Here is a 26,445-nt window from a genome sequence, read left to right on the forward strand (position 1 = left end):
CGACCATAACTTTTGAGGCATACAAGTTCTACCCACAATAATTCATAGGCACAATCCTTTATAAGGCCCTCAAGGTAATGGGACACCCACTTCTTAGTCTCGGAATGTGTGCATTCCTCGCTAGGCTAGTATCCAGATCATCAACTGTCCACCTACACAGTAATGGAAGAGTTTAAGATTCATCAATACATGGACTTTTGTTAACGTCAGTCGCCTACGAGCGCGAGCAGGTGATTTTACTGTTGAAAAACGACTAAAAACACCAACACGTGCGTGGGCGACTGGTCGTAGTATTTGCGGATGCCTTTTTTATCCTCTAATTCCAACTCACCTGTATCCACTAGTGAGACGGTGTAAAAAGACCAGCATTGTCACCTTGGCCATGTTCATTCCTAAGCATGTCCTGGGTCCTGACCCAAATGGTATAAAGCTATATGGCTTTTGCATTTCCTGGAGAGTAAATCACACAAAGGACATATAAAATCACTGCGGTGATGTCAATACCAAGACATTAATGGAAAATGAAGTGTTGGGTGGTGAGAGAGAGAGAGAGAGAGAGAGAGAGAGAGAGAGAGGTGTTTACGTCAAATCTAGATGGGTTGAATTGCATTGGCTCTGCATACAAAGCTGGGTCGTTGTGTATGCAAGTCGCGTCAATGTTCACATGCCAACCTTTCTTTATTTCAAAGCCTGCAATCAAACATATCAATTAAACAAGTTCTTGTATTAAGAGAAAGATTGACAAAGAATACATGATAAGGGAAGCATTTCCACTAAATTCATGGCTTCCAACATAACAAATTTTTGTATGCGTCAGTTATATATAACTTGTCTCGCGCAATATGCACGTGGATCCATTATATAACAGTGGAGCTCATGTGTATAGTGCAACAAGAGGGAGAGAGAGAGGGTTTAAACAGGCATAGCATATAGAATAATTTTTTGCTTTTAAAAGGTTTTTCAGCTCAATGTAGTTGCCTTCAATAGTGCAGTCAGAGAGTGCAACACGAGGAAACCACAGAAGGACATTTGAGATCCTCAATGTCTCTTTGACAACCTGGAAAAAACACCACCATCCATACCCAAAGATGTCACCACTGTCAGTCCAAAACAGGTGAAAAAGATTCTAAACATGATCCAAATTGAAATGGAAAGAGTGTAGCACCAAAGACCTCCTTTTTTTTTTTTTTTTTTTCCTGTTAATCTAGGATGTGGAGATACCTTCAAACAGTAGGGCTTGTTTTTAAAATCTTCTAGGGTAGCTGAAGCTCCATCTGGCCTAGCTCTGGCTATTGACAACTGTTCCTCCTGTATTGATCTCAAAATATTCATCTCAATTTTTTTCCACATAAATATATTTATCTCAAACAAACAACACTGAAATTGCTACTGAGATTTATGCAATATGCAGATGCACTTTAGAATTACTTGCCCTCAGTCTTTCCTGTGCTTCTCTGTTCTCATCAAGAAACTTAACACTCCACATCATTGCAGCGGAAGTGGTGGTCTGCCCTGCAATTATCAATGTCAATAGGTTGTCCATAATCTCTGAGTCTTGGAGCTTTTCATTGGGAGGGTGTGAATCTCTTTCTAACATAGACTGTAGGAAGTCTTCTGCACACTCCTTTCCACTTCTTCTTCTCCCAATAATGTCTTTGAAGGTTTCCATTAGACGTCGACGTGCCTGTTTCAACACTGCTGTTAGTATACTATTTAAGATAAAAACAATTTTTTTTTCTTTAATCAGATCCTCAAGAACTTATAAATCGTTAGGAAATAGGCCAACAATGTAAATCAGTTAAAGCCATCCTTCACGTGCAGTCTCATCGTGCACGCCGGGATGCCCGAGTTACCTTGATGCCTTTGTAATATCTGGTGCCTGGGATCATGTAAGGAAAGGTTAACATTGCATCCGAGACCGCAGTGCAGTCTTTGTTGATCTTTCGGAGCAAGGAGTCATCCGTGACACTCAATAGCATGTTGCACATTGCGTCAAAAGTAATCTGCACATCAGATATATTCAGAGAGATCAGCTACAATTATTCCAAAATTCCAAAAATGGATGCAGTATTATTATAAAAGAAAAAACAGTGACGGTTTTGTTGTGCTGTTACCTTCATGCTGAAGTCAAGCACCACAAAGCTTTTCCCGCCGCCTTCTAATTTCTTCAGCTCTTGGCACAACACTTTATCAAACTTCTGAACAAATGTTGATAAAGAGTTCATGGAGAAAGGTTCTGAAAGAAGGCGCCTAATCCTCTTATGGTCTTCATGCGGCACACGCAGCAAGCTCTTCTCTCCAACACAGTCTGCCATTGATTTCACATACCCTTTGTTGAATTTTGCAAAGTCATCAGAAAAAATGGCTCTTGCGCCCTCTGTGCTGGGAACAAACACATGGATCTGTCCAAAAATCCTTGTTTTGAACCACTTCCCGTGCCTAGTTTCACCACAATCATCAATTCAACGTGCTATCAATATGAAGCTAATAAATACAACATACAATATATAAACAAAATATGACCCTTTTTTTTTGGGAATGAAGGAAGTCATGCATCTCACTAATTCCTAACTCGTATGGTCAGTATTTCGATCGAAAAATGATTATAGGAACAGTGGACCACAGATCAATACAGTAAAGTTTGTCTTGAAAATGAGATTAACAGTTAAGACCACATCATTTTTCTGGTGCACTTGCAGCCCAAGGATCACCTTAGGCAAGTTCCCTTTGCATGAATGTCTAATAAGGTTTCTAGGATGAAAGACACTTGTTGCAGGCTCAATACCAAAGAAGCAAAATCGAATTTAGCGTCATGGTTGATGAAGGACACAAGTTGATCATGTATTCTAACTATACTTGGAAAATACTATAATTCTAACTTTTACCTTTTAAGATAGCAATGGAATAACAGAAAAACTAACCATATTCGTCGGAGCCGGACAAATTCATAGCATCCTTTTGTACTGCTAGTTGCAGAAAGAAGAGAAAGGGTTTCACCAACAAAGGGCAACCCCAACCGGCCTGGGATGCCACCACCTCTGTAACTTGTAGTGGTCATGTCCAAACTTCTCCAAGCTATTTTGGAGACCAAAAATGTTACCCCAATAGAAAACACTGCAACAATGAAAACATCATAGTAGTTCCTCACAAGGAAGAGGAGCCCCTCCTCTAATAGATTCAACATCTCTTAGCTTTCTTGAAACAGTCTCTACTGATATGAAGAAAATATTAAGGGGTCTTTAGCCTCCTAGGTTGTGTAAGTCTTGGTTCCAATATTGCTTGCATTCTACATAAATACACCTGTAATGTTTCGAATGAGACAGAGTAATGATTTTAATTTTCTGATATTTTTTTGTGGAGCATCTTACTAAGGGAGAATTGACTTGCACATATTTGGTCAGATTCACATGAATTAATTGGTAAAAAGGCAAGTTAAATCCTGAGAGTTGTGCACGTAAATGGTAACTAAAACATAGTGGATTGAGCTGTATGACCTTTCAATTCCTTACATAATTCTGATGCAGACTAAAAATTCCAAGCAGGACAGTCTTGTGCATGCTCATGATTTAATGGTACATGTTGCTCCATTATATATTGAATGCATAGTGACCCAACAATGATTGAGATCTTACAATATTAAGATTCATGAGCATCCAAATATAATGGACCAAAGGCAAAATTAAGATTTAAAAGAAAAAAGAAATAGTTGATTGATGAGGACTTGGTAGGGCAAAGAGGTGGCAGATGTTGAGGTCGCAGTAATGGTGGTGGTGGGATATACAACAGATTGGCATATTGGAAATGAATAGGTACAAGAAAGAAAGCCCACCTCCATTAATGGTTTAAGGATTCTCAGCTATATAATGTGGCCAAAATGAAACTAGCTAGACCTTGATGATTGGAAAGGAATGAGATCATCGTCATCACGATTATATATTATGCATATATGTTGATGGAAACCTAAAAAAATAAAAGACAGACAGATTGGAGTGGTGTGGCCATGATGCTCAAAATACCAATTAAGTTGTTCCAGGCAGGTAGGAGGTCAATGCTTTAGTTACCCATGAGTTTACTTGCGGGGAGCGCCCCCCCCTCTGGATATTTTCAAATTTTTTTGGGTTTGAATTCTTGAAAAAATTTAATTTTCCTTTTTTTAAAAAAAAAATTCTTGTAAACTGTTTCTACTTTTCTTATAAATAAAAACATTGAATCTTTGTTTTGGTTTTTTGTTACATCAACTGTAATGGGTCATACATCAAAATCAAAAGGTGGCAATGTGTGCATGAGCTACACGACAGAGAAGGCGGAGACTCTGATGAAAGAGTGCTATGAGTTGGTGAAGGGGATAAGGGACATCGAGCCAGAGTGCTTGTGTTACATCATGCAGCATGCCAACATCGGCATCGACGAGATCAAGAAGGGGAAGAGGGACGAGGGGAGAGATGGAGAGAGAGGGATTGAGGAAATTTTTTCTTGAAAAAAACTTGTTATGTTTTCAAATTTTTTGGTTTTTTTGAGTTATTTTTCGGTTTGAATTTTCAAAAATGGACTTGCCAAACAGGTTTTTTAAAGTTCGGACTCAAAAACTGTTTTTGAACTTAAAAAATTGGATTCAAATTCAATACCAAACAACCTCTTCGACATGATCTCTTCAAGAAGTTCAGAGCATGTTTGGTATCCTACTAAAAAAAGTGAACTAAAAAACTATATGATTCTTTTTAAAATCATGAGTTTTCAAATACTAATGTTAAGATATGAAAACTTGTTTGGTATTAAACTTCAAAATTATTTTTAACAATAATAATACAGCCACAAACTCTTCTAGTACTTCTGGTTTTGACCATCCGGTTCCAAAGTACAAAGCTCACTCATTCGGCTAATTAAGACCATAGGCTTCTCAACAAGGTTCCAGATTTTAGAACACAGAGAGAGAGAGAGAGAGAGAGAGAGAGGGTTCTGCCTGGCATTGGTTTCAGATTTTAGAACACAGAGAGAGAGAGAGAGAGAACCGAGAGAGGGAGAGAGGGAAGAGAGAAAAAAATTCTGAAAAAACTATAATTTTTTTTGTTTTCAAATTTTATAGTGTTTTTGAGTTTTTTCTGATTTGGAGTTTTTAAAAATAAGCGTAGTAAATAGGTGTTTTTGGTTTTGGACTCAAATTTTGTTTTTGAGTTTAAAAAGTTGGATTCAAGTTGAATACCAAACGCCCCCTTAGTGTTGCACCCTTCTTCAAAATCCTAAAGAATATGTTTGGATAATTTTTTTTTGAGTACAAGCGATTACATACAAGGAAGGACAAAGGAGGGGGAATTACTGACTATTAGCACAATTGATAGGAAGCCGTCAAAATCCCGAATGTGACAAACAAAGTTAGTGTAGTGGTTACGGTTGATTAGAGGTTCAAGTCCCCATAAAGACATGATATTTCATACAGAATTAAGTGATGCCAAGAATATTGATACAAAGCTGAATTTGGTACATGAATATTGGGTCTTCAACACTTTCAATGAGCCCAAAGCAAATTGTAGAATATAGGGGCAAAATTTAATTTGAAAGAAAAGTCGTCTTGACGCAAGCAAGTCAACTTTTAACCCATTTCGCACGAAGACAATGTTGTAGACTTTGACCAGTTGTCCCACCAAACACCTTTTTCCTTGGTCTTCGCTTTTGCCCCTTTTCATACGACAATTCTTTTTCTTCAAGTAAGGCCCTACGGATGATCATACCATACGAAATTATGCATATTTGAATGGAAGATTATGATTAGCAATTTGATAATATAAATTACAAGAATGTTTAAGTTTATGGTAATAAATAATAAAAATCAATAGACGTGGATTAAGTTCGTTGATTATTGTACCCTAGAAGAATCCAAGTCAAAATGGGAAGAAGCAGCGATGGTTCTCTTCAGAATTTTGAGTTGAAGCCTGTAGGTACCTATCAGATCAAATTCACTTTTTTAATTTTATAAACATGAACATTTGCTTTATAAATAGAGAATAGAGAACCATGTACTTTTTAAGTCCTAGTTGATCAATATCCCAAAATGGCCTCATCATCTTCTGCTGAAACCAAACTGGCCACGGCCAAGACAGTTCTTTCAACAGCAGCCTCTGTGGCTGCCACAGCAATGTTGGTAAGGTCAATAGCCCAAGATTTCCTCCCCCATGAGATCCAACACTACTTCTTCTCTGGCATCAGCAGCTTCTTCTCTCGCTTCTCCTCCCAACTCACCATGGTCATTGAAGAGTTCGATGGCCTTGTCAACAACCAAATATATGAGGCTGCAGAAATCTACTTGGGCAGCAAAGTCTCCCCATCAACACACAGAATCAAAGTCAGCAAACCCGAGAAGGAAAACAACTTCACCATCACCATGGAAAGCAATCAGGAGATTGTGGATGTCTTTAATGGGGTTAAGTTCAATTGGATCTTGGTCTCCAGGCATGTTTTCAGTTTTTCGATAAATTAGCCTTGCAACATTTTTGAGCATTGTTATATGTATCTCGTAACATAAGATACTTATATTGTCCGACTGTGAATTTACACTTGTGTATACCTTGTGTACAGGCAGGTTGAGTCGAACTTCCACAACCCTCGTGATCTAAACTCCACACTGAGATCAGAAGTGAGATCCTTTGAGCTCAGCTTCCACAAGAAACAAAGAGACTTGGTGCTAAACTCTTACCTCCCTCACATTGTTAAACAATCAAAGTCCATGAAGCAAGAAAAGAAGACCCTGAAAATCTTCACGGTTGACTATCAGAACATGTACTGCAACATAGCAGAAGCATGGATCCCCACAAACCTCGATCACCCGGCAACGTTCGAAACCCTGGCTTTGGACTCGGACATCAAAAGCTTCATTCTTCACGACCTTGAGAGGTTCATAAAGAGGAAGGAGTATTATAGAAAAGTTGGCAAGGCTTGGAAGAGAGGCTATTTGTTGTATGGCCCACCAGGGACAGGGAAGTCAAGCTTGATTGCTGCAATGGCCAATCACTTGAACTTTGATATCTATGACTTGGAACTCACTGAGTTGAGTAACAACTCGGAGCTTAGGAGGTTGTTGGTTGCCATGGCTAATAGGTCTATATTGGTAGTGGAGGATATTGACTGCACCATTGAGTTTCAAGATCGAATGGCTGAGTCTAGAGCTTTACACCCACATGGGTCCCAGGAGAAACAGGTCAGTTTACTTTCTTCTTGTGCCTTTGTTTTCTTCTGCCAACTTGGTGTTTGTTATATTGACAATTTCTTTTTCTTTCTTTATGTGTTGTTTCATGTGTCTTTTGTTTGAGTGTGGAAGAATGTCTTTGCTGAACTTGAATGGCGAGAGAGAGAGAGAGAAAAACAAATGCTAGACTTCCATAAGAATAATTATTATTTTCATATGTGTTTTCCTACACATCCAAATCAAAAAAAAAAAAAAAAAAATCTTTGGGTAAGCCTAAATGTTCGAATTATGACAGATAAAGGGTTCGATCACTTCTGTTAAAAACAAAATAAGAAAAAGTGAAAAACAAAAATGAAAATGATGGTGTTTCCCCATGTGACACCCGACAAAGTTCAATGCCATTGTCCTATTTGGAATAGCATGAAGACATGCCTAAGACATAGCACATGCCATACTGTAGAAAATTAGGTCTGATTGCAATAATTATAATAGACAAATATATGCAGATTCAAGACAAGGACTTCCAGGCAGCTTCAGGGAAAGTTCCTTTTGATGCATAAAAAGCCAATGAGTTTCTGCCACGTTGAGTACTATTCGTGTTATAATTTTCCACGTTGATTGAGACTGGTCCAGATCTTTCCGTGGTTTCAAAACTTATGATGATGTTAAACGTAATCATTTGAATTAATTGTTGTTTAGTTTTGTGCTTTGTGGTCCTAATAATTTTGTTGTGCCACGCCACAGGTGACACTATCAGGTTTGCTCAATTTCATTGATGGGCTGTGGTCAAGCTGTGGAGATGAGAGAATTATAGTGTTCACAACCAACCACAAGGAGAAGCTTGACCCTGCACTGTTGCGCCCTGGTCGCATGGATGTTCATGTCCACATGTCCTATTGCAGCCCATCTGGCTTTAGGCTTCTGGCATCCAATTACCTTGGAATTAAAGACCACCTGTTGTTTGGGGAGATTGAGGAACAGATTGACATGACTAAAGTGACCCCTGCAGAAGTAGCTGAGCAACTGATCAAGAGTGATGAGCCTGGCATTGCACTGCAAGGCCTGATTGAGTTTCTGAAAGTGAAGAAGAAGGAGAATGAGGAAGCTGATGAGGAGGCTAAAAGGAAGCAAGCAGAAGTAGAAGCTAAAGAAGCTGAGGCTGAGGCTGAGATTAAGGACAAGAAAGATGATAATGATGAAAAAAGTAGTGAGAAAAAGTAGATGATTAATTATGACAATAACTAATTAAGTGGTAATTAGAATTGGTGTCCCTTTGGAAGCATCAATTTCCATCACATAGATTTCTGAGTCCCATGAGGCTTTTACTTTGCTTGTGATTGTTTTGTTAGGGGGGCCATATATATATTTTTCTAATGTGGGCTGTCTTTATTTATGACCATAAACTTTGTTGGGTTTATAACTATAAAAATGTTATAAAAATACCCAACTGAGTTTCTGCTTTGGATCAGCAAAAGTTGACATCCCAATACATTTTTGCTTTTATGCTTGGATTAGTAGATGAATTGTAGGTCCTAAGATGTGAGACTTTTAAGCTTAGGAAGAAAACTTTCCTTTTGAAATTTCCCCATAATCTTTAAGCATTTTGTGGTGGCAAGTTGAAATAGAATCTGCTTTTTTAGCTCTGTTTCATTGAATTTGATTTGAAGTGGCCCATTAGGATCTTCATCCTCAAATCTGCTTTGCTTTGCTTTCATCGGTGTAGATTATGCCAAGTAAAAAAGTATGGTCAGTCAGTATTTGGATGAGATGGATTGATAAGGATTATAAGAAGCAAAATATAATCTTGATTCGTATAGATTTAATGCACATGCAGCAGCTGTGGCTTGGCTTGCTTGCCTAGGCCTTTCTCAGAAACTTTATGTCTTCTTTATCATTTTTTGCTTTTTGCAAGACTTACAAAAGCGACTTGGGGAGGCTTTGAGCTGTGAAATTTGTCAGGGTTAAAATGCTTTTCTCTTTAAAGTTTCAGTTTTAAAATGGTAAGTTAAGAATAAAAATGCAGAAGAATCAAGAATTCAAGTGACCAATTATATGACTGACAAAGAATGTGCTCGACTGACTTGCAACTTTGCTGGGAACTTTCTTCTTCCACGCCGAAAGCTAGCAAAGTCACGCCCCATGGGTCAAGTTTCAAGCAATATTATATACGTAGTTTTTTACAGTTGGTTTATGGTTTCGTGGATTAAGACACTAAAAGAGACAATTCCAAGCTAATCAAGATAAAGCTAAAAGGTTTGAATCCCCACGGCATCATAGTTGTGTGTGTGAGAAATTCTTATCTTCTATAATTTAGATCAATATTTTAAAAAGCAAGGCGTAGAAGAAACAAGGCATTTTTAATCTGCTATACGAGACGTAAACCTTTTGAACAAAAGCATGTTCCGACGTGCGCTACCCCTCTCCTGTAATTTAGACTATCGCTTATACTCAAAACGAAAAATAAAAAGCTAAAAGAAGTTTAGCAAAAACCAATTTGTTCAAATGACGCACTAAAAAAAGAAGATAAAAAGCAATAAAACTTAAACCTATAGAATCTAGCTGTTCTCACTTGTGTGTAGACTGAGATTTTAGCGTGGCAAGAACCAGTTCCTATTCTGATATGTGATCAAAAGGCGTGGGTTTCATGGGACAATTTTACAGAGCCCTTTTTAGGTATTAAATTAGTGTTTCCTGTCTGTTTAAAAGATATGCATGACATCCTCAAATATTCTCTCTACCAAATTAAGTTGGCTGTTGGCCTTTAACTCAAAATTCTAGTACATAAAATGCAATACACAACCCTTAAAATTTGAGGGCACTTCACCCTCATAAAAACCCATGTACCTCTTCTATGAAATGGTTGGGACCATGCTGCTGCTGATTTTGAGCTCAAATAGGGGCATATCCTGGCAGACCTGTTTCTTTCTTTTCTCTGTAGATAAAAAAAAAAGGGTAGTTGAGTTCAATGGTTTTTACCTATAGTGTGTTGATTACGCGACCAGTTATTGTGAATTGAGCATTATATACACTTGTTATATGTACGAATTACTGTCTTTTTAGGAGCGTACACAGCATCGTTGCTTGCACCCGAAGCTTTTCAGAATTTAGCTTTTTTGGTAATTCAGTTTATAATAATTGAATTAGTGATAAAAACAGAAAAGGACGAGCAAAAGTAAAGCGAAAAGAACTGGAAAGAAAGCAATGGGGCCTCTCTCTCTCTCTCTCTCTCTCTCTCTCTCTCTCTCTCTCTCTCTCTCTCTTTTGGAAGTATGTAGTAGGATTCCACTCAAGCCCACGCAGACACTTTCACACATGTACACTTCATTCATCACTGCCCTAGAGTCCAAACAAAGAGAGATAGCCTGGTTATATAATCATTCACCACTCTGCTCAAAACTAGAAATTTTTTTAGACAAACAACAATCTCTTTTTTCAGAATCCAAAGCTTCCAATCATGAACATGTTTTCGAACAAAGAAATGCCTTCTCCATCATCACTGTTCTCTGCCTATGCCTCCATGGCAGCCTCAATGATGCTCTTTAGGTCCATGGCCAATGAGCTCATACCTCATCCAGTTAGGGGCTACCTTGTCTCTAGCCTCCGATACCTTTTCAAAACTCACTCCCCTAAGCTAACCCTAGTCATAGAGGAATCAAACGGCATATCTCGCAACCAAGTCTATGAAGCTGCAGAGATATACTTGTGCACAAAAATCAGTTCCAACACGGAGAGGATCAGAGTTAGCAAAAGCCCAAAGGGGAAGAGCTTGACGATTCGACTCGAGAAAGGAGAGAAGCTGGTTGATTTCTATGAAGGGATTGAGCTCAAGTGGAGGTTTATTTGTGCAGAGTCACAACAGAAAGACCCCAATGATCCATTTTCTCCTCCGAGGTCCGAGAAGCGGTTCTTTGAGCTAACATTCCACAAGAAGCACAAAGACAGAGTTTTGGATTGCTATGTGCCTTATGTTCTTGAAAGAGCCAACGCCATGAAAGATGAAGAGAGGGTTTTGAAGATGTACACACTAAATTCCTGCCACCCTTACAATGGCGTCAAATGGGAGTCCATCAATCTCGAACACCCTGCAACTTTTGAGACGGTGGCCATGGACCAAGACCTCAAGAATGCAGTTATTGAGGATCTTAACAGATTTGTGAAGAGGAAGGAGTTTTACAAGAAAGTAGGAAGGGCTTGGAAAAGAGGGTACTTGTTGTATGGCCCTCCAGGCACTGGCAAATCAAGCTTGGTTGCAGCCATGGCTAATTATCTCAAGTTTGATGTCTATGACTTGCAGCTTGCCAACATATTTCGTGACTCGGACCTGAGAAAATTGCTGCTGGGCACCGCGAACCGGTCGATTCTTGTGATTGAAGACATTGATTGTAGTGTTGAGCTGCCTGATCGTCGACATGGAGATGGAAGAAAGCAACCTGATGTCCAGGTTTGTTATCATGCTCTGTTTAACTTCAGTCAATTTCAAGCGTTTGGAGTCTACCAATTAGGTACCAGGATTATCAACTATAGTGATTTCCAAAAGGTCATAATTTGGCTGCTGCACCTACACTTGATAGATAATTAATTGTCAAGAAATTATTTGCAAAACTGGGAATTTTTTACTTACTTGTCTGCTTTAGATTTTCTATTTTGTTTGCATAAAATAATGGGCAGCACAATTTTTGTCATGTTTTTTTTTTAAATTTCCTTTTTTTGGCTTTTCTTATATTGTTGGGTTGTCCCATTTTCTTTCTTTTCAGTAACCAAGTGAAGTGCCATGGATTAAAAGTGCAGGGTGAAAAAATTTGTGGGCCGGAGTGTATAATGCTTTGAACTGATCTTGTTATTTTGGTGAATCTTAATTTAGGTTTATAATAGCATCTGATTGGTTATTTTAGCATCTAATTACCCTAGAACCCACTAGCTCAGCACTAGGCATTTCAACCTCACAACCTAAAAGGCATACACTTTCACTTTCACAATCAGCCAACCCCACCTCACTCTCTCTTTGCTCTGCTCTTTTTGTGTTTGTTTTTTAGCTCAAAGGGGGCAGAACCCACTTGGTCATAGGGAGTTTCTTTGTTGCTACTTCCCTCTGAAGAGTGTTTCTTGCTACTATGCATTTAACAAGAAACTTCAGATTGAGACACCTCATTGTACTAGAGTTTGACTATTATGTCTTTGGCTTCCTGCAGTTGACACTATCGGGACTGCTAAACTTCATAGATGGCTTATGGTCTAGCTGTGGAGATGAGAGGATCATAATCTTCACCACTAACCACAAGGAGAGGCTAGACCCGGCTCTTCTGCGCCCGGGCCGAATGGACATGCATATCCACATGTCCTACTGCACTTACCATGGCTTCAAACTCTTGGCCTCAAACTACTTGGGCATCCATAACCACCACCACCTCTTCGGAGAAATCGAAGACTTGATGAAGGAAACAGATGTGACTCCGGCACACGTTGCAGAAGAGTTGATGAAGAGTGAAGATGTTGATGTTGCACTCGAAGGACTTGTCAAGCTTTTAAAGAGGAAAAAATTGGAAGGTGATGAATTTGAGGATGAGGCTGAAAAGAAGAATGCAGCTCAAGCAGCAAAGAGGCAGAAAACAGGAAAGCAACAAAGGAAACCTGTGAGGAATAATAGAAGAAACAGCACCAAGAGAACAAGCAACCGCTTATCTGCTAAGAAAACCATTTTGTATTAGACTAATCTGCTTTGGATAAAGATTGTCTCTGATCCTAATACCAAAACACTGATGCTAGGCTTTGTTTCACCACTCTTTAGTTTGCCACAGGGTTGCCTTGCCCTTCTTGGGAATCTATGTTGTAAAATAAATGAGTATGGTCGTATTAACATTAATGGCAAAAAGTTTTCTTTCAGCTGTTAAAAATACTTCAACTTCAATAAAGAAGAAATGGGTATTAGTCAATGATTTGAGTACTTGTAAGGACAGGAAAGAAGAGCTCTGTTGCTTTCAAGAACAATTTTCTACTTCCCTGAATAAGTTCAAAACAGAGGACAACCTGATAGAAACTCCAATATCTATGTTACATGCTACGGTTCCAAAACTATTCAAAATTGATTTGGCCTATACGGCGGCAGTAACAAAATCACTATTACTTGTCTCCCACTGTATACACCATCACCATTTTAATATGTTTCCATCCCCCTCTATGTATTAAGTTGAGATCAAACAAGACGGAATCTGTCACTCTTGGTAGAGGAGGGTTTCTTTCCCATACTTTGGAGATCCAAATGAGATTAGGCTATTTCCATATATGCTACCTCAGCATGGATGACAAAGATAATCCCTGTAAAGAAGAACAGGAAGGTGGAAGTGTATCCTTTCTCGCTGACAGAGACTCGATTAATTCTTCTATTTGATGCGTCAGCATAAACACTTCATCAGCTGCATCCTTTGTTACCGAATCTTCTAACATCCTACATTAAGTTCCAGTTATCTTATAAAATTAGAGAAACAGAAAAAACAGAGTATGATATTAATCAGAATTAGAAAAACCTATGCCGCATATCCCAGTAAAACACATAATAGTTTTTTTCATAAGGAAACAAAGAATAGCTTATATTTACTTAGCAGAGCGAAAAATGCATTCCTGTTTCTTCTTAAGCCTACTCTAGCTACAGTTTTCAAGATAGACCTCAAATATAATGAAAAACTCCTCTACACACAAGCTGAAATGATAAACCAACCTTATTTGAGAGTCCGTACTGCTGCTGAACTGTGAGAATAGCACCTTGACGACAGGATGCAGATCTATCTTTGGTACTGGTTCTTCCTTGCCCTCTTTGGCCAAACAATCACCAGTGCAAGACCAAAAATTTGTATTAATGAGAACAATTTGCAGTATGGGAGATTTGGTTTTTAGGTCCCTAACCACGGTCCTAAAAGATAGTTCATCTTTTGCACATTCAAGTAGCTGATTTGCAAACATTTTTTCCAAGGTATACTTCCTGTTTATGAAATAAAACATTTCAAAATTAAACATATGTCTACCATATTAAACTCGAACAAACTTCAAGACTATAAAGCAAAATGGAAATAACATGTCAAAATTACAAGGAGAAAGTGATCATGTGAGCGCCCACGGTACAACATTAATAGAAAAACAGCAATATGAAATTATAAATTGTAGATCACTATATGGTATATGCTAACCTGAATAAGTTTGTTGGCCCACCAACTGGTAGACTGGTGGAAACATTACATTTAAACAATCGAACTCCACCGTCTACAAGTGCATTACCATCATCACATGGGTAAGCTCCAAGAAGAGACGAACATTGAGGGCAGAAAAATTCAATCCACTCGACATCTACGGAAATATTGGAGGATCTGACCATGAAAATATTTTCAAGAAACCCATTTAGGAAAGATTTGTGGTTTTTCAGAATCTCTATGCTTTTAGCAGGTTTTGGGTCCTCCAAGGAAATTTCAGACAAATGAAGTCTGCAGCCTTCCTCATCATAATTTTGAACATGACTTCCCGTATAATTACAGCATCCTGGTGTTGAAGCCATTTTTACAGAGTACTCTGATTCTGAACATCTGTGAGGTGCACCCTCACTGTTACTTTCATCCTTAGTAACTTCACATTTAAAATCTTCAGCAAAATATGTATCCCTAACCTCCGCGAACCTCGGTATCTCATTACATGCAAGATTACTTCCTGAATTAAGTTTAGATTCGCTAAAACCATTTTCACCACTTCCATCTGATTCACTATCGTATCTTGGATGTTCACCCCAGTCAGGAAATTCAAACCCAACAAGATCTTCTTTGCAAAGTGTAATATTTGTAGAGTTCAACAGGCACACACCCTTTGCACATGCGTAAGAATTTGCATACCTAGCAACCAGCTTCTCACTAATGCCTCCAAATGAACAGCAGCAAGCCCCAAACCAGTTATCAGCCACCTCTCGCCAATTGACTGAAGGCATTTCCACAAAATGGCTACATTTATAAATAAAGGTTGAAATATCACAAATAAACAGGAAAGAGATCTTCCACAATTGACTAGAATTTAATGAACTTATAAGCATAGCCAGCAAATACATTCTTACCTAAGGGGACTTGCAGTCAACTTAAATGAGCAATTTCTGCAGTAAACGTGAACTCCACCAGACGAAGATAGCCTCTTTACCTCTGAACCAATCAACCAACCAAGAATTACATGAAAGAAGCAGACATTCGAAACACAATCAAAATTTACAAAAATTGAGGAGCATGGCAAAATGTGCACACTTTTCGCATAAAATTCGTACTCTTAAATATATGTAACAGCCATAGCATCCATGTATTGAGGAAAAATCAGCAACATTTGACAACTAAATTAGTAATTAATCCTCGAAAGACCACAACTTCAATACAATTTTGTTTAGTCACTGATAAAAACACAGAAAAGCTAAAGTCTTTTTAGTTTTCCTTTCCTTATGGTCTTCTTCCTTCTGCAAAGAAAACAAATTTCGCTAAACCCAGTTCAATAGTTCGTTTCATTTTCTGCAGCAACCAAACAAACACTGAACTCAACCAAACAGATTAAGCAACAATTTCAACTCACCAGAGGCCAACGGAAGCGGCTTGGAAGCATCCTCAAACGCAATCTCTTTCTCTTCATTCAAACTGAGTATAGAATCGAAGCTCAAAACAATAGGGTGATCAACAGGGAGAAGAAGGACGAGCTTGACCTCAATGTGATCATCTAAGGCACTGAAGCTCACAGGAGAGTCAGCATCCACCAAAACCCTAGGCATTGGAACACTAAGCGAGACTTGGGCGTCCTGGGTCCAGCTCACCAGGACCAGAGACTCTGAGGGGCGTATGAGGACGCTGAGCTTCTCGCATTGAATCGAGGGTTTTGTGTATGAATCGAAGAGGAACAAGCGGAGGGTTGGGATGTGAGATTGGGCTTCCCATGTGAACCGCCATTTTCGAAGATTTTCGGCGTTTCGAAGCTCCTTGGACATTTCTTTACTGCGGCTACCTCTGCTCGACTACGCTGTATTTACGGGAAATTTTTAGAAAATTAATTATACGCTTTATATCACAAAACTTCACAAAATTATCAGATTATGTCTTAAGGTTATTATGGGTGCTAACAAATAGTCGTTAGGTTATGTCAAAAAACTCTATTAATTTACTGACATGCCACATATATGAGTTCACTTATCTAATAATAGACTGTCACGTGTATTTAATATACAATATATATTTTAAAAATATTTTATATTTTAAATTTCATAAAAATTTATACTCCCTCTGTCTTTGCACTCTCTCCCTTTCCCGCATCTAACAAGATAATGTGCATGGGGAACGATTCAAAGGACCGAAGAAAGTAATAATTATTAAAAAGAGCAAGGGGAAAAGGATGCAGGGCGTGGAGAGTTGGGGTGAGGTGAAGGGGGCTGGGCCTGGGTTGATATCATATTGGAGAAAGGGAAGGGCCGGTCTTGATTTTCGGGTGGCCTAAGCAATAAACTAAATGACGCCCCTTTTTTAGTATATAATTGCAAAAAAAAATAAAAATAATGATTTTATTTCACGCGCTACACGTGAATAAAAAAGATAGTATGCATTATAGTATGACATATCTCCATAAATAACTAAAAAATTTGAATTAAATATTTAATATCATGAAGGAAATTACAAATTTACAAACCAACGTTCCATCAACCAATAGCCCAAAGAGAGAGTTTGTTGTTTGCTTCTACAATGTGTTTTGTTCCTATTGAAAATTGAAAAAATAGTTTGCTCGATAGGAACAAATATAAAGAAAAATTCATAAATCTGATTACCTTTTTCAAATTCTCATGTTCCTCTCATCTTAGGTCACCATGAATCTCAAAGACAAATATCAAAAAAGAAAAAGGCTTATTATCACAAAACGTCCATAAAATTTACAAAACTATCAGATTGCATCCTTAATTTTTTTTTTTTTGGTCATTCGTGGTCTTCAAGGCTAGTATGCATGATCACAAATGGTCCCTGACGTTAGGTTCCGTCAAAAACTCCATTAGTTTGCTGACATGGCATATATGTATATCACAAAACATCCTTGAAGTTCACACACCTATCACAAATGGTCCTTATGAATTTTTTTTAATTTTTTAAATTTAAACTTCATAAAACTTTTGTTTTGTTTTTAAAATTTTATGAATTATAATTATTTTAAAAAATATATTAAAATTTAAATACATGTGACACTATATTATTGTAGATGTTAGCTCCATATATATGCCACATCAACAAACTAATGAAGTTTTTAAAAAATAATTTAAAATTTATAAAATTTAAAAATGAAAAAACTAAAGGTTTAGGGTTCATAAATGGTCCTCAAGATTAAAATCCTTTTATAAATGATTTTTTCATTTATAAATAATTTTAAAAAGAAAACCAAAATTTTATGAATTTTAAATTAAAAAATAAAAAAAATTCATAGGGACCATTTTTGTGATAAGTGTGTAAACCTCATGGATGTTTTGTGATATATATGTATGCTACGTCAGCAAACTAACAGAGTTTTTGACAGAATCTAACGGCAGGGACTATTTGTGATTGCACATACTAACCTTGAGAACCATAAGTGACTAAAAAATAATAAATAATAAATAAGGATGCAATCTGATAGTTTCATAAACCTTAGGGACGTTTTGTGATAATAAGCCAAAGAAAAATTGTGAGCTTTCAGTGAGAGATCGATTCTTAAGGTTACAATAAGGGAAAAGAGGGATGAGAGAAACTGGAAATAATGGATGGATTGAAGAGAGATTGGGAAAACGTAGAATAATAAGGTGGTGGATTAAGAGCTCGGTGGATTAAATGGAGAGTATGTTCTTCCATGGAGAAACTAGGCGTTGCTTGGAAAAAGAGGAAGTGTGTTGGGGTTTCTTCTGGGAAGAGGAATCGTGTTTCCTCATTTAATTTCATTGTGTGTGTGTGTTTTTTTTAAGTTGGACGCTGATATATAAAACATAAAAATCGACATCTTTTAACAGTACTGTGTTTTCTTTTAATTTCATATATGAAGTAGACATATTTTTTTTCATAATTCATATTAACTTATTCTCACCATTGATGGGTTTAAAGTATTGTTCTTTGTTATGAATTTCGGGTTCCGTTTTCAACCCTGAATATTGGGTTTCTCTTTAATTTCTTGAGTTCATTTTCATATGTACTGTTTACGTGAATAGTACCTACCATAGCTATATTTTTTTTATTGATTTTCCACCTATTTCCATGACAAATGGGTGGAAGTGCTCTAAGAAAGCAAAAACCCAACAGACAACACCAACCCATCGCTTCAACCCAACTCTAACACCTGCCCATCACAAAATGAATGAAGTTAAGGTTCTACCCAAAAATCAATTGGTAATGAGAGAGTAGCCCAACTCCTTATAAACCCAGGCTAGGTCCCTTTAGTTTTCAATGTGGGACAAATACTCTCACGACCCTGCACATGTGGCAATACTCTCACGACCCCGCACATGTGGCGAACTTTCAAGCCTAACACGTGGACAATATATAGTGGGTGACGTAGGAGCACGTGTGGTTGTTAGGCCCAACACTTGAAGCCTTGCTCTGATACATTGAAAGAAGTTGAGGTTCCACTCCAAAACCAATTGGCAATGGGGGGAGTAGCTCAACTCCTTATAAATCTAGGCTAGATCCCTTAACTTTTAAATGTGGAACAAGTACTCTCAACACGCCCCCTCACATATAGCGAACTTTCAAGCCTAACATGTGGACAATACATATTAGGTGACGTGGGAGAGGTGTGCCCATTGGGTCCAACACGTGAAGCCTTGCTCTGATACCATGAAGGAAGTTAAGGTTCCACCCTAAAACCAATTGACAATGAGAGAGTAGCCCAACTCTTGGCCAGGTCCTTTAACTTTTCAACGTGGGACAAATACTCTTAACACAACAGTCCCATCTCTGTCTCTCTGTCTGTCTCTCTTTCTCTCTCTCTCTCTCTCTCTCTCTCTCTCTCTCTCTCTCTCTCTCTCTCTCTCTCTCTCTCTCTCTTCTAACTATTTTGTTCACTGTGTTGATTCTAAACAATGACAAGAAAAGAAGATGAGTGGAATTTGGAATTAAAAGAGGCTATCCAACGAAACTACATAACTTTCTAAACAAAAAAAGGGATCAAATTCAATTTTCAATAATTTCCTGGCATCAACGAGATGATAAGGTCGATTGGATAGAAGGATTTCAATTTGGAGAGGAAGCGGAAGTGGGGGTTGTGGTTGACTACGATCGAAGTGGGAAATAAGGTTGGGCTAAGTTTGAAAGATTTGGATCTGGTGCAGCAAGGGAAGCTTGTGGCGGTGAGAGCAGAGGCGTTGCTGCTTTGGAGGGGTGCATGGAAGATGAAGGAAGATAGAAATGGGAGAAGAGAGAGAAAGAAAGAGATGGATTTAAGAAAGAAGGTGAGGTATGCTGGAGATTATTTTTATTTTTGTTTTGATGAAAAGCTGGAGATGAATTTTTAATTTAAAAGCTTTCCCTTTGTTAAAGTTTTTAAAATTTTTTAAATATTACATTTTATATTAAAGTTATTTATTTTGAGCATCATATTAAAAATCAAATATTTTTTCCTTAAGTTCTTAGAAGTCTTTCTACAAAGGGATTTGTCTTTAAAATTTTGAAGATAAGATGGTCGAGAAAATAAGACAGGTGGGTGAAAATAACAGCACTCTTCCTTTTTCCTACAATGGGCCCAAATGCTAGGAAAACTAGCAAGAGTTTTTCATTGCCCAAACAACGCTAATCTGATCTGGGCAACTTGAGCGGATAAGGCCCAAAGTTTGTGGAAGACCAAGAGACACAAAACACGAAAAACGTTTTCCTATATATCCATAATTAATTAGAAAAATGTCGTTTTTAGTCCTTGTAGTTTGGCAGATTTTTTTTAAAACTTTGGTCCACGTAATTTTAATTCTGTCAATTTAACTCATGAAGTTTGTTCTATCATAATTCAAGGACACATCCAAATGTCCATCCAAAACTCTATCCAAAATACTCCTCCACATAAGAGACAAGTGTTTACCATCAAGAAATTGGAAGCAAATTTGGAAATAAATCCTTTAAATTGTAATAAAATCAAACGACATAGGTCAAATTCCTAGAATTTCGTCAAACTAGATGAAAAGTGAGTTTTTGCCTAACTAATTTGCTTCTTCTTTCATTTCTTTATAGTTTGGAAAGAAGCAATGAAAGAAGCATAATGCATTTAACTTTTATTTTTAAAAGCTACAACAAGTTGACAGAGGGGCCATATAACAAAGTTCATTTATATCGTTAACAAAGTCAAAACTTTGATCCTCAATGTAAGGCTAAATGTTTTAGTCATTGCAGCTAAAAATCCTCACCTGATTATATACTGTAATATAGGATTCAAATAAAACTTCACTTAATCAATGGTATAGATTGATTGTCTAACAATACAATGTTTGTATGGATACCAAATCCACTCGGATGACGCAATCCCACACAAGTTTTATTTGTTCTCCATGCTTGTTTATAGACCTTAACAAACCCTCCCATTTTAGGATCCTATATTTAACCCTCCCAACTATATAAATATGCACAATCTAATTTCCCATTTCAATCAACATCTAACAATCCAACCTTCTCTGCTACAAGGAAAAGACCTTAAACTTCTCATATCAAGAAACAAAAATGGCGTTCAACACGAAGCTCCTTTTGGCCATCTGCTGCGTCGCATTGGTCTTCACTCTTGTCTCTGCAAACATTTCCAAAGAAGAGATCGATGGCTTCCTCGAGGAGCACAACAAGGCTCGTAAAGAGGTCGGCAACAAACCCCTTAAGTGGAACACGACCTTGGCCCAATATGCTCAAGAATATGCCAACAAAAGAGTTGACGACTGCGCTATGGAGCACTCAAGGGGGCGTTGGGGTGAGAACTTGACCTCCGGCGACGGCATGACTGGCGCAGCTGGCACTAAATATTGGGTCACCGAGAAAGAGTTCTATGACCCCAAGTCCAACAAATGCGTCAAAGACGAATGTGGTCACTACCTCGCTGTGATCTGGGGCAAAACCACCGAGGTCGGATGTGGCATTTCAAAGTGCAAGGATGGAAAGAACTACATCGTTTGCAGCTACGATCCCATGTACCAGCCCGAGGACGAGCGCCCATACTAGACGATGTATGTACACACACCTACATGAGGCCTGTTGAGGGGTCCTGTGTTTTTTTTTCTTTTGCGAAATATTTAGAAAAATAAAATGTAACGGGTGTATACGAATACTTCCCCACACTCATAACTTTCCTTCACGTGACTAGCACTTGATACGGTATTGTGAGAGGTTACAAGAGAATGAATAAATAAAAATGAAAAAGAATAATATTATTTCATTTTTGTAAATTCTAACCGAATTATTATCTCATTTTCTTTATGTTTTTTGGGTCAATCTCTCTCTTTTTGAAATATTATCTCATTACCTCATTCTTTCATTCTTAAGGCTAAAAAACTGTACGTATTTCTTTTTGAGTGCTGTTATTTCCAACATGAGAGTTTTTACCTTCATATTCTCACAGTATTTCCCCACCCACCTTATCTTTCCTCTTACTATGTAAATTTGAAAAAACACAATCCTATCTTTTCACCCACAATTATTCCTAAAATACCTTAGCCCACTATTATTTCAAATAAAATTTATAAAAACGAGAACTTAAAAATAAAATAAAAATAAATAAAAAGGTAAGAGAACTTCCAGCACGAGGTCCAGCCTTGGCAAAAGGCTGCCTAGGCCAAGAAATTTACCTTCAGCGATACAAAACAGCCAAGCCAAGGTGTGGGCTCCACCAAGTTATGGCAGCCCCAAAAGCAAGAATAGCCCGAGCTCTTGCCTGAGGGCTGTGACGTCAGAGACAAATTTTTTTTTAAAAATAAAAAAAAATCAAAAATTACTTCGGCACAAAATAAGAACGGTCCCTCCACGCTGCAGAGACATTCATAAACTGCTATATATATATATATCGTAATTCTTAGTGGATAATCCCAATTTAGGTTTAATAGTACATCACAATAGGGGACGGCCATACTTGTTCAATTTATCTCTCTCAACTTGGATCCCATGAGGCGGATCTTGAAAAGTTTTAACATTAGCATGAGGGATTCGCAAATCCTCATACGTAGAGCATGCATGGCCTTGAATCCAAACATGTTACCTACAATGAAAGTAAACAGGTTAGTAACAAAACCTTCTTCGAAAAGGTCACATAGAGATTGTCCTTTTCATGTTAACCTTTGAAATAATTTGGGAAATCATATGAACTTTCGTCCAAATTTCAATAATAATATTATTGATTGGGTAATGGTCTTCACTTCCACAACTTTATCTACACACAAAAAACAAAACAAAAATTATGATTTTTTGGAAACTTTAGGAGGTTAGGATTTTTCAAATATAAAAAAATATGTTTTATCTGAATTTTGGAATGCTAATAATTGTCTTGGGAGCAAGAACAAAATTAAAAGTAATTGGAAAGCTCCTCGGAACTTTTATATAATTAAAATATACCGGACAAGTTGCCGCAAGTCTCTTGTATTAAAGACTTGAAAGGAAATAATGTTAAAATTTCAGCCCTAAACATGGTTTACTTTGAAGGTAACTTGATATTTTGATAAAGGAATTAGGTTAAAGTTGTTGTCAAACAAAGTATGGGAAATATTTAGACATGTTCATCTATGCTTATATGCTTATTCTTTTCCAAAATTTTAACATAGTAAGAAACTAATCCTAATTAAATAAGAACTCACAAATAGTTCCTTATAAAAACACCACGCTTCCTTGCTTTCTCCTAACCCTCGTAGACCAACTAGCTATTGCATTGCAAGGTCAAATAATAGTCAACCTCCCACGATGGTTGACTATTACATGCCCACGGCGGCATCCGCGTCGGTATGGTTTTCCGCCTACGCCTCTTTTGCTGGGTTCATGATGCTGGTCCGCTCCATGGCCACCGAACTCATGCCCCAACCACTCCGCTCATACATGTACTCGGTCTTCAATTACCTTTTTGCCCCTTCTTCTCCCGCGAGGTCACCCTCCTGTTCGACGAGCACTACGGCATGACCTATAACGAACTCTACGAAGCCATAGAGGTCTACCTGCGAACGAAAATTGGCCCCTCCGTGAGGTGCCTCCGAGTCAGCAAATTGCCCCGTATGAAGGCGATCAACGTGTCGATCGACAGGGACTAGGAAGTCGATGACACCTTCGACGGCGTTAAGATGAAGTGGTGTTGCGTGGTGACCAAAGTCGAGAAGCCCAGTAACGGCAGTACGGATGATAAGGAAAAGGAAAAGCACCGGTTCGAGCTGACTTTCCACAAGAAGCACAAGGACAAAGTGATCGACTACTACTTGCCCTACGTGCTGGCTCGGGCCAAAACCCTAAAAGAAGAGCAGAAAACGCTCAAGCTTTACACTAACCTAGATTATTGGTACGGCGACGAGGAGGAGGAGAATGACAGCTGGGGCTCCATAAATCTGGATCACCCGTGCACGTTTGACAAGTTGGCCATGGATCCGGAGCTCAAGAGAATTATCATAGAGGATTTGGAGAGGTTTGTGGCGAGGACGGAGTTTTATAGCAAGGTGGGGAAGGCTTGGAAGAGAGGTTACTTGTTGTATGGCCCACCCACCTGGCACTGGCTATTGAACTGCATAGATGGTTTGCAGTCAAGCTGCGGTGACGAAAGAATCATAATCTTCATCACAAACCGCAAGGAAATGCTTGACCCTGCCTTACTGCGTCCTGGTCGAATGGACGTCCACATCCACATGTCCTATTGCACTCCAAGCGGTTTCAGGGTCCTGGCCTTTAACTGCCTTGGTATTCGCGACGGTGAAGATCACCGCCTGTTTGGAGAAATCGAACGGTTGATAGAGAGCACAGAGGTCACTCCATGCACAGGTTGCTGAGGAGCTCATGAAGAGTGATGACGCTGAAGTGTCGCTTGGAGGACTTGTCAATTTCCTCAAACATAACCAGGCCGAGAGGGAGAGAAAAAAGGAGGAAGAAGAGGCTAAGGAAAACAAGCAGAAAAAATCTTCTAGGTTTTCTCTTTTGAAGAAACGTTTCAAAATATTTTCAACGAACGCCTGAAAGTATTTTGAAGAAACCCGTTTAGGAATAATTGGTTGTTTTTCAGCCATACATTGTTACATTGTTTTTTGTATCAGGATTTACATTTTTTTGGGGGGTCTGTTTTTGGTCAAAATAGTGATTTACAATAGTGTTTTTAGTCCATTGCAAAATAAATAATAATAATAATTTTATAACTGACACCAAGTCAAATCATGAAGACTTATGAGTTGGATAAAGGTCAAGACAGTCATGACCGACTTTGAGACTAAGCAACTACCCTTCATTAATGAACAAAAGATTCTCCTTGCACCTCAAGTTGTGGCTCATTATAAATCTCACCTCACTTGCTATCCAATCCTATTAGTTCCCCAACCCTTTGGGACTTGAATTATAGGGCAACAAAAATGTTTTCTCTCAACAATTTCATGCCGGAAACGGCGTCGTCTATGTTCTCAGCCTATGCCTCCTTTGCAACCTTCATGATGATCTTCCGTTCCATGGCCAACGACTTCATCCCGGACCCTCTCCGCACCTATATTTCCTCCTCCCTCAGTTACCTTTTTAGCCCTCTCTCCGGCCTCTTCTCTTTTTACCTCACTCTCGCCTTCTACGAGTACTCCGACATGTCCCGCAACCAAGTCTACGATGCCGCCGCGGTCTACCTCGAGAAAAAGATCGGCCCCGCCACGCAGCGTCTCCGCATCAGCAAAACGCCCCGGAAGAAGTCCATGGGCGTCGCCATCGACAGAGACGAGGAAGTCATCGACACGTTCGACAACATCAAGCTCAAGTGGCTGCTAGTCACCGAAACAAAGACCGGGAACAACAACAGGCTGCGCTACTTTGAGCTGTCGTTCCGCAAGAAACACAAGGAAAGAGTGATGGGCAGCTACTTGCCCCACGTGCTTGCCCAGGCAACCGCCATGAAGCAAGAAGAAAAGGTTCTCAAGATTTATAAACGTCATATCTTGTCATGGGAGGACGTCGTTGAGGATGGCAACACTGAATGGGGATCCATAAACATGGAGCACCGGGCTACGTTTGAGACAATGGCGCTGGAGCCAGATCTCAAGAAAACCATTGTAGAGGATTTGGAGAGGTTTGTGAGTAGGAGGGAGTTTTACAAGAAGGTGGGCAAGGCTTGGAAAAGAGGCTACTTGTTGTATGGCCCGGCCGGCACCGAAAAATCCAGCCTGATTGCGGCCATGGCTAATTTTCTCAAGTTTGATGTGTTTGATTTGGAGCTTGCTAGCATTCGCAGCGACTCTCATTTGAAGAGGGTTTTGTTGTCTACCACAAACCGTTCCATTTTGGTCATTGAGGACATTGACTGCTGTAAGGTGGATGTTCAAAAACGAAAACTTGATTTGGATTCAGATTCAGATTCAGATTCGTATTCTGATTCGATTCGGATTTGGAAACGGAGAAGAAGTCGAAACCTAATACTAAGACCGGGGTCAGTATACTTTATATTTGTTTGTTATATATTTTGGTGTTATAGAATCAATCAATATGTTGCATGATGCAGGTGACGCTCTCGGGCTTGTTGAACTTCATTGATGGTTTGTGGTCAAGCTGCGGTGATGAGAGAATAATTGTCTTCACCACCAACCGCAAGGAGAAGCTTGACCCTGCATTGCTACGTCCTGGCCGAATGGACCTCCACATCCACTTGTCGTATTGCACGACAAGTGGGTTCAGGATCTTAGCCTCTAACTACCTCGGAATTCGTGACGACAACCGCCCTCGCCTCTGTGGTGAAGTGGAAGGGTTGATAAAGAGCACAGAGGGGACACCTGCAGAGGTTGCGGAGGAGCTCATGAAGAGTGATGATGCTGATGTTGCTCTTCAGGGACTTGTCAATTTCATCATCAAGAAGAAGATTGAGACTGAGAGGTACATGAACAAATTGAAAACCAAGAAGAAACGACGTCGTAGAAGACGGATCAGAAACTTGTTCAACTTCCATCTTTCGTGATTTTGATTTTCCCACATATGACTTTGTGTGTATGCGGTTGGGACTTTGCTTATTTGTTTAACAAAAATTTGTTATGAATGTTGGGTTTTGTAAATTTGTATCTGAATGGTCCAATGAATTTTGGAACTGTGGAAATGGGCTTTGTCAAA

The 26,445-nt window shown here is 38.7% G+C and overlaps 6 protein-coding genes and 1 pseudogene across 6 annotated transcripts; 5 read left to right on the top strand and 2 right to left on the bottom strand.

The window, feature by feature from the left end:
- Positions 1-44: 44 nt before the first annotated feature.
- On the bottom strand, positions 45-3,184 carry LOC117635446 (cytochrome P450 90A1-like). Its single transcript, XM_034369764.1, has 9 exons — positions 2,922-3,184; positions 2,115-2,439; positions 1,854-2,003; positions 1,433-1,684; positions 1,222-1,308; positions 979-1,057; positions 584-690; positions 332-450; positions 45-152 (listed from the first exon to the last, which is right to left on the bottom strand). The coding sequence occupies exons 1-9, from the start codon at positions 3,182-3,184 to the stop codon at positions 59-61; spliced, it is 1,476 nt and encodes a 491-aa protein (XP_034225655.1). The 3' UTR covers positions 45-58.
- Positions 3,185-5,950: 2,766 nt separating this feature from the next.
- Positions 5,951-8,691, top strand: LOC117635055 (protein HYPER-SENSITIVITY-RELATED 4-like). The gene is made up of 3 exons (XM_034369382.1): positions 5,951-6,444; positions 6,571-7,189; positions 7,922-8,691. The coding sequence occupies exons 1-3, from the start codon at positions 6,047-6,049 to the stop codon at positions 8,396-8,398; spliced, it is 1,494 nt and encodes a 497-aa protein (XP_034225273.1). The 5' UTR covers positions 5,951-6,046; the 3' UTR covers positions 8,399-8,691.
- A 1,800-nt stretch (positions 8,692-10,491) lies between these two features.
- LOC117634178 (AAA-ATPase At3g50940-like) lies at positions 10,492-13,107 on the top strand. The gene is made up of 2 exons (XM_034368135.1): positions 10,492-11,618; positions 12,367-13,107. Exons 1-2 carry the CDS (start codon positions 10,632-10,634, stop codon positions 12,880-12,882), a joined length of 1,503 nt encoding a protein of 500 aa, XP_034224026.1. The 5' UTR covers positions 10,492-10,631; the 3' UTR covers positions 12,883-13,107.
- Positions 13,100-16,190, bottom strand: LOC117634177. The gene is made up of 5 exons (XM_034368134.1): positions 15,758-16,190; positions 15,261-15,342; positions 14,356-15,150; positions 13,890-14,150; positions 13,100-13,619 (listed from the first exon to the last, which is right to left on the bottom strand). Exons 1-5 carry the CDS (start codon positions 16,161-16,163, stop codon positions 13,460-13,462), a joined length of 1,704 nt encoding a protein of 567 aa, XP_034224025.1. The 5' UTR covers positions 16,164-16,190; the 3' UTR covers positions 13,100-13,459.
- A 4,615-nt stretch (positions 16,191-20,805) lies between these two features.
- Positions 20,806-21,572, top strand: LOC117634435 (basic form of pathogenesis-related protein 1-like). Its single transcript, XM_034368551.1, has one exon. It carries the CDS (start codon positions 20,878-20,880, stop codon positions 21,361-21,363), a length of 486 nt encoding a protein of 161 aa, XP_034224442.1. The 5' UTR covers positions 20,806-20,877; the 3' UTR covers positions 21,364-21,572.
- Positions 21,573-23,103: 1,531 nt separating this feature from the next.
- LOC117635448 lies at positions 23,104-24,336 on the top strand (annotated as a pseudogene).
- Positions 24,337-24,651: 315 nt separating this feature from the next.
- On the top strand, positions 24,652-26,370 carry LOC117634951 (AAA-ATPase At2g18193-like). Its single transcript, XM_034369246.1, has 3 exons — positions 24,652-25,675; positions 25,735-25,774; positions 25,847-26,370. Exons 1-3 carry the CDS (start codon positions 24,723-24,725, stop codon positions 26,294-26,296), a joined length of 1,443 nt encoding a protein of 480 aa, XP_034225137.1. The 5' UTR covers positions 24,652-24,722; the 3' UTR covers positions 26,297-26,370.
- Positions 26,371-26,445: the final 75 nt, after the last annotated feature.

Source organism: Prunus dulcis, chromosome 7, assembly GCF_902201215.1.
Source record: "Prunus dulcis chromosome 7, ALMONDv2, whole genome shotgun sequence".
Classification (NCBI taxonomy): Eukaryota; Viridiplantae; Streptophyta; class Magnoliopsida; order Rosales; family Rosaceae; genus Prunus; species Prunus dulcis.

What these genes read in the sequence shown, in the direction of transcription:
- LOC117634435 (XM_034368551.1), top strand. Translation starts at nt 20,878, where the DNA reads ATGGCGTTCAACACGAAGCTCCTTTTGGCCATCTGCTGCGTCGCATTG.
- LOC117634951 (XM_034369246.1), top strand. Translation starts at nt 24,723, where the DNA reads ATGTTTTCTCTCAACAATTTCATGCCGGAAACGGCGTCGTCTATGTTC. An exon ending in AAGGTGGATGTTCAAAAACG is followed by an intron (nt 25,676 to 25,734) that starts AAAACTTGATTT and finishes CGATTCGGATTT; the next exon opens with GGAAACGGAGAAGAAGTCGA. An exon ending in AACCTAATACTAAGACCGGG is followed by an intron (nt 25,775 to 25,846) that starts GTCAGTATACTT and finishes TGCATGATGCAG; the next exon opens with GTGACGCTCTCGGGCTTGTT.
- LOC117635446 (XM_034369764.1), bottom strand. Translation starts at nt 3,184, where the DNA reads ATGTTGAATCTATTAGAGGAGGGGCTCCTCTTCCTTGTGAGGAACTAC. An exon ending in GATATTACAAAGGCATCAAG is followed by an intron (nt 1,685 to 1,853) that starts GTAACTCGGGCA and finishes GTGTTGAAACAG; the next exon opens with GCACGTCGACGTCTAATGGA. An exon ending in CTCTGACTGCACTATTGAAG is followed by an intron (nt 691 to 978) that starts GCAACTACATTG and finishes GTTTGATTGCAG; the next exon opens with GCTTTGAAATAAAGAAAGGT.
- LOC117635055 (XM_034369382.1), top strand. Translation starts at nt 6,047, where the DNA reads ATGGCCTCATCATCTTCTGCTGAAACCAAACTGGCCACGGCCAAGACA. An exon ending in AATTGGATCTTGGTCTCCAG is followed by an intron (nt 6,445 to 6,570) that starts GCATGTTTTCAG and finishes CCTTGTGTACAG; the next exon opens with GCAGGTTGAGTCGAACTTCC. An exon ending in ATGGGTCCCAGGAGAAACAG is followed by an intron (nt 7,190 to 7,921) that starts GTCAGTTTACTT and finishes GCCACGCCACAG; the next exon opens with GTGACACTATCAGGTTTGCT.
- LOC117634178 (XM_034368135.1), top strand. Translation starts at nt 10,632, where the DNA reads ATGAACATGTTTTCGAACAAAGAAATGCCTTCTCCATCATCACTGTTC. An exon ending in GAAAGCAACCTGATGTCCAG is followed by an intron (nt 11,619 to 12,366) that starts GTTTGTTATCAT and finishes GGCTTCCTGCAG; the next exon opens with TTGACACTATCGGGACTGCT.
- LOC117634177 (XM_034368134.1), bottom strand. Translation starts at nt 16,163, where the DNA reads ATGTCCAAGGAGCTTCGAAACGCCGAAAATCTTCGAAAATGGCGGTTC. An exon ending in GGGCCAACAAACTTATTCAG is followed by an intron (nt 14,151 to 14,355) that starts GTTAGCATATAC and finishes TTTCATAAACAG; the next exon opens with GAAGTATACCTTGGAAAAAA. An exon ending in AGTACGGACTCTCAAATAAG is followed by an intron (nt 13,620 to 13,889) that starts GTTGGTTTATCA and finishes AACTTAATGTAG; the next exon opens with GATGTTAGAAGATTCGGTAA.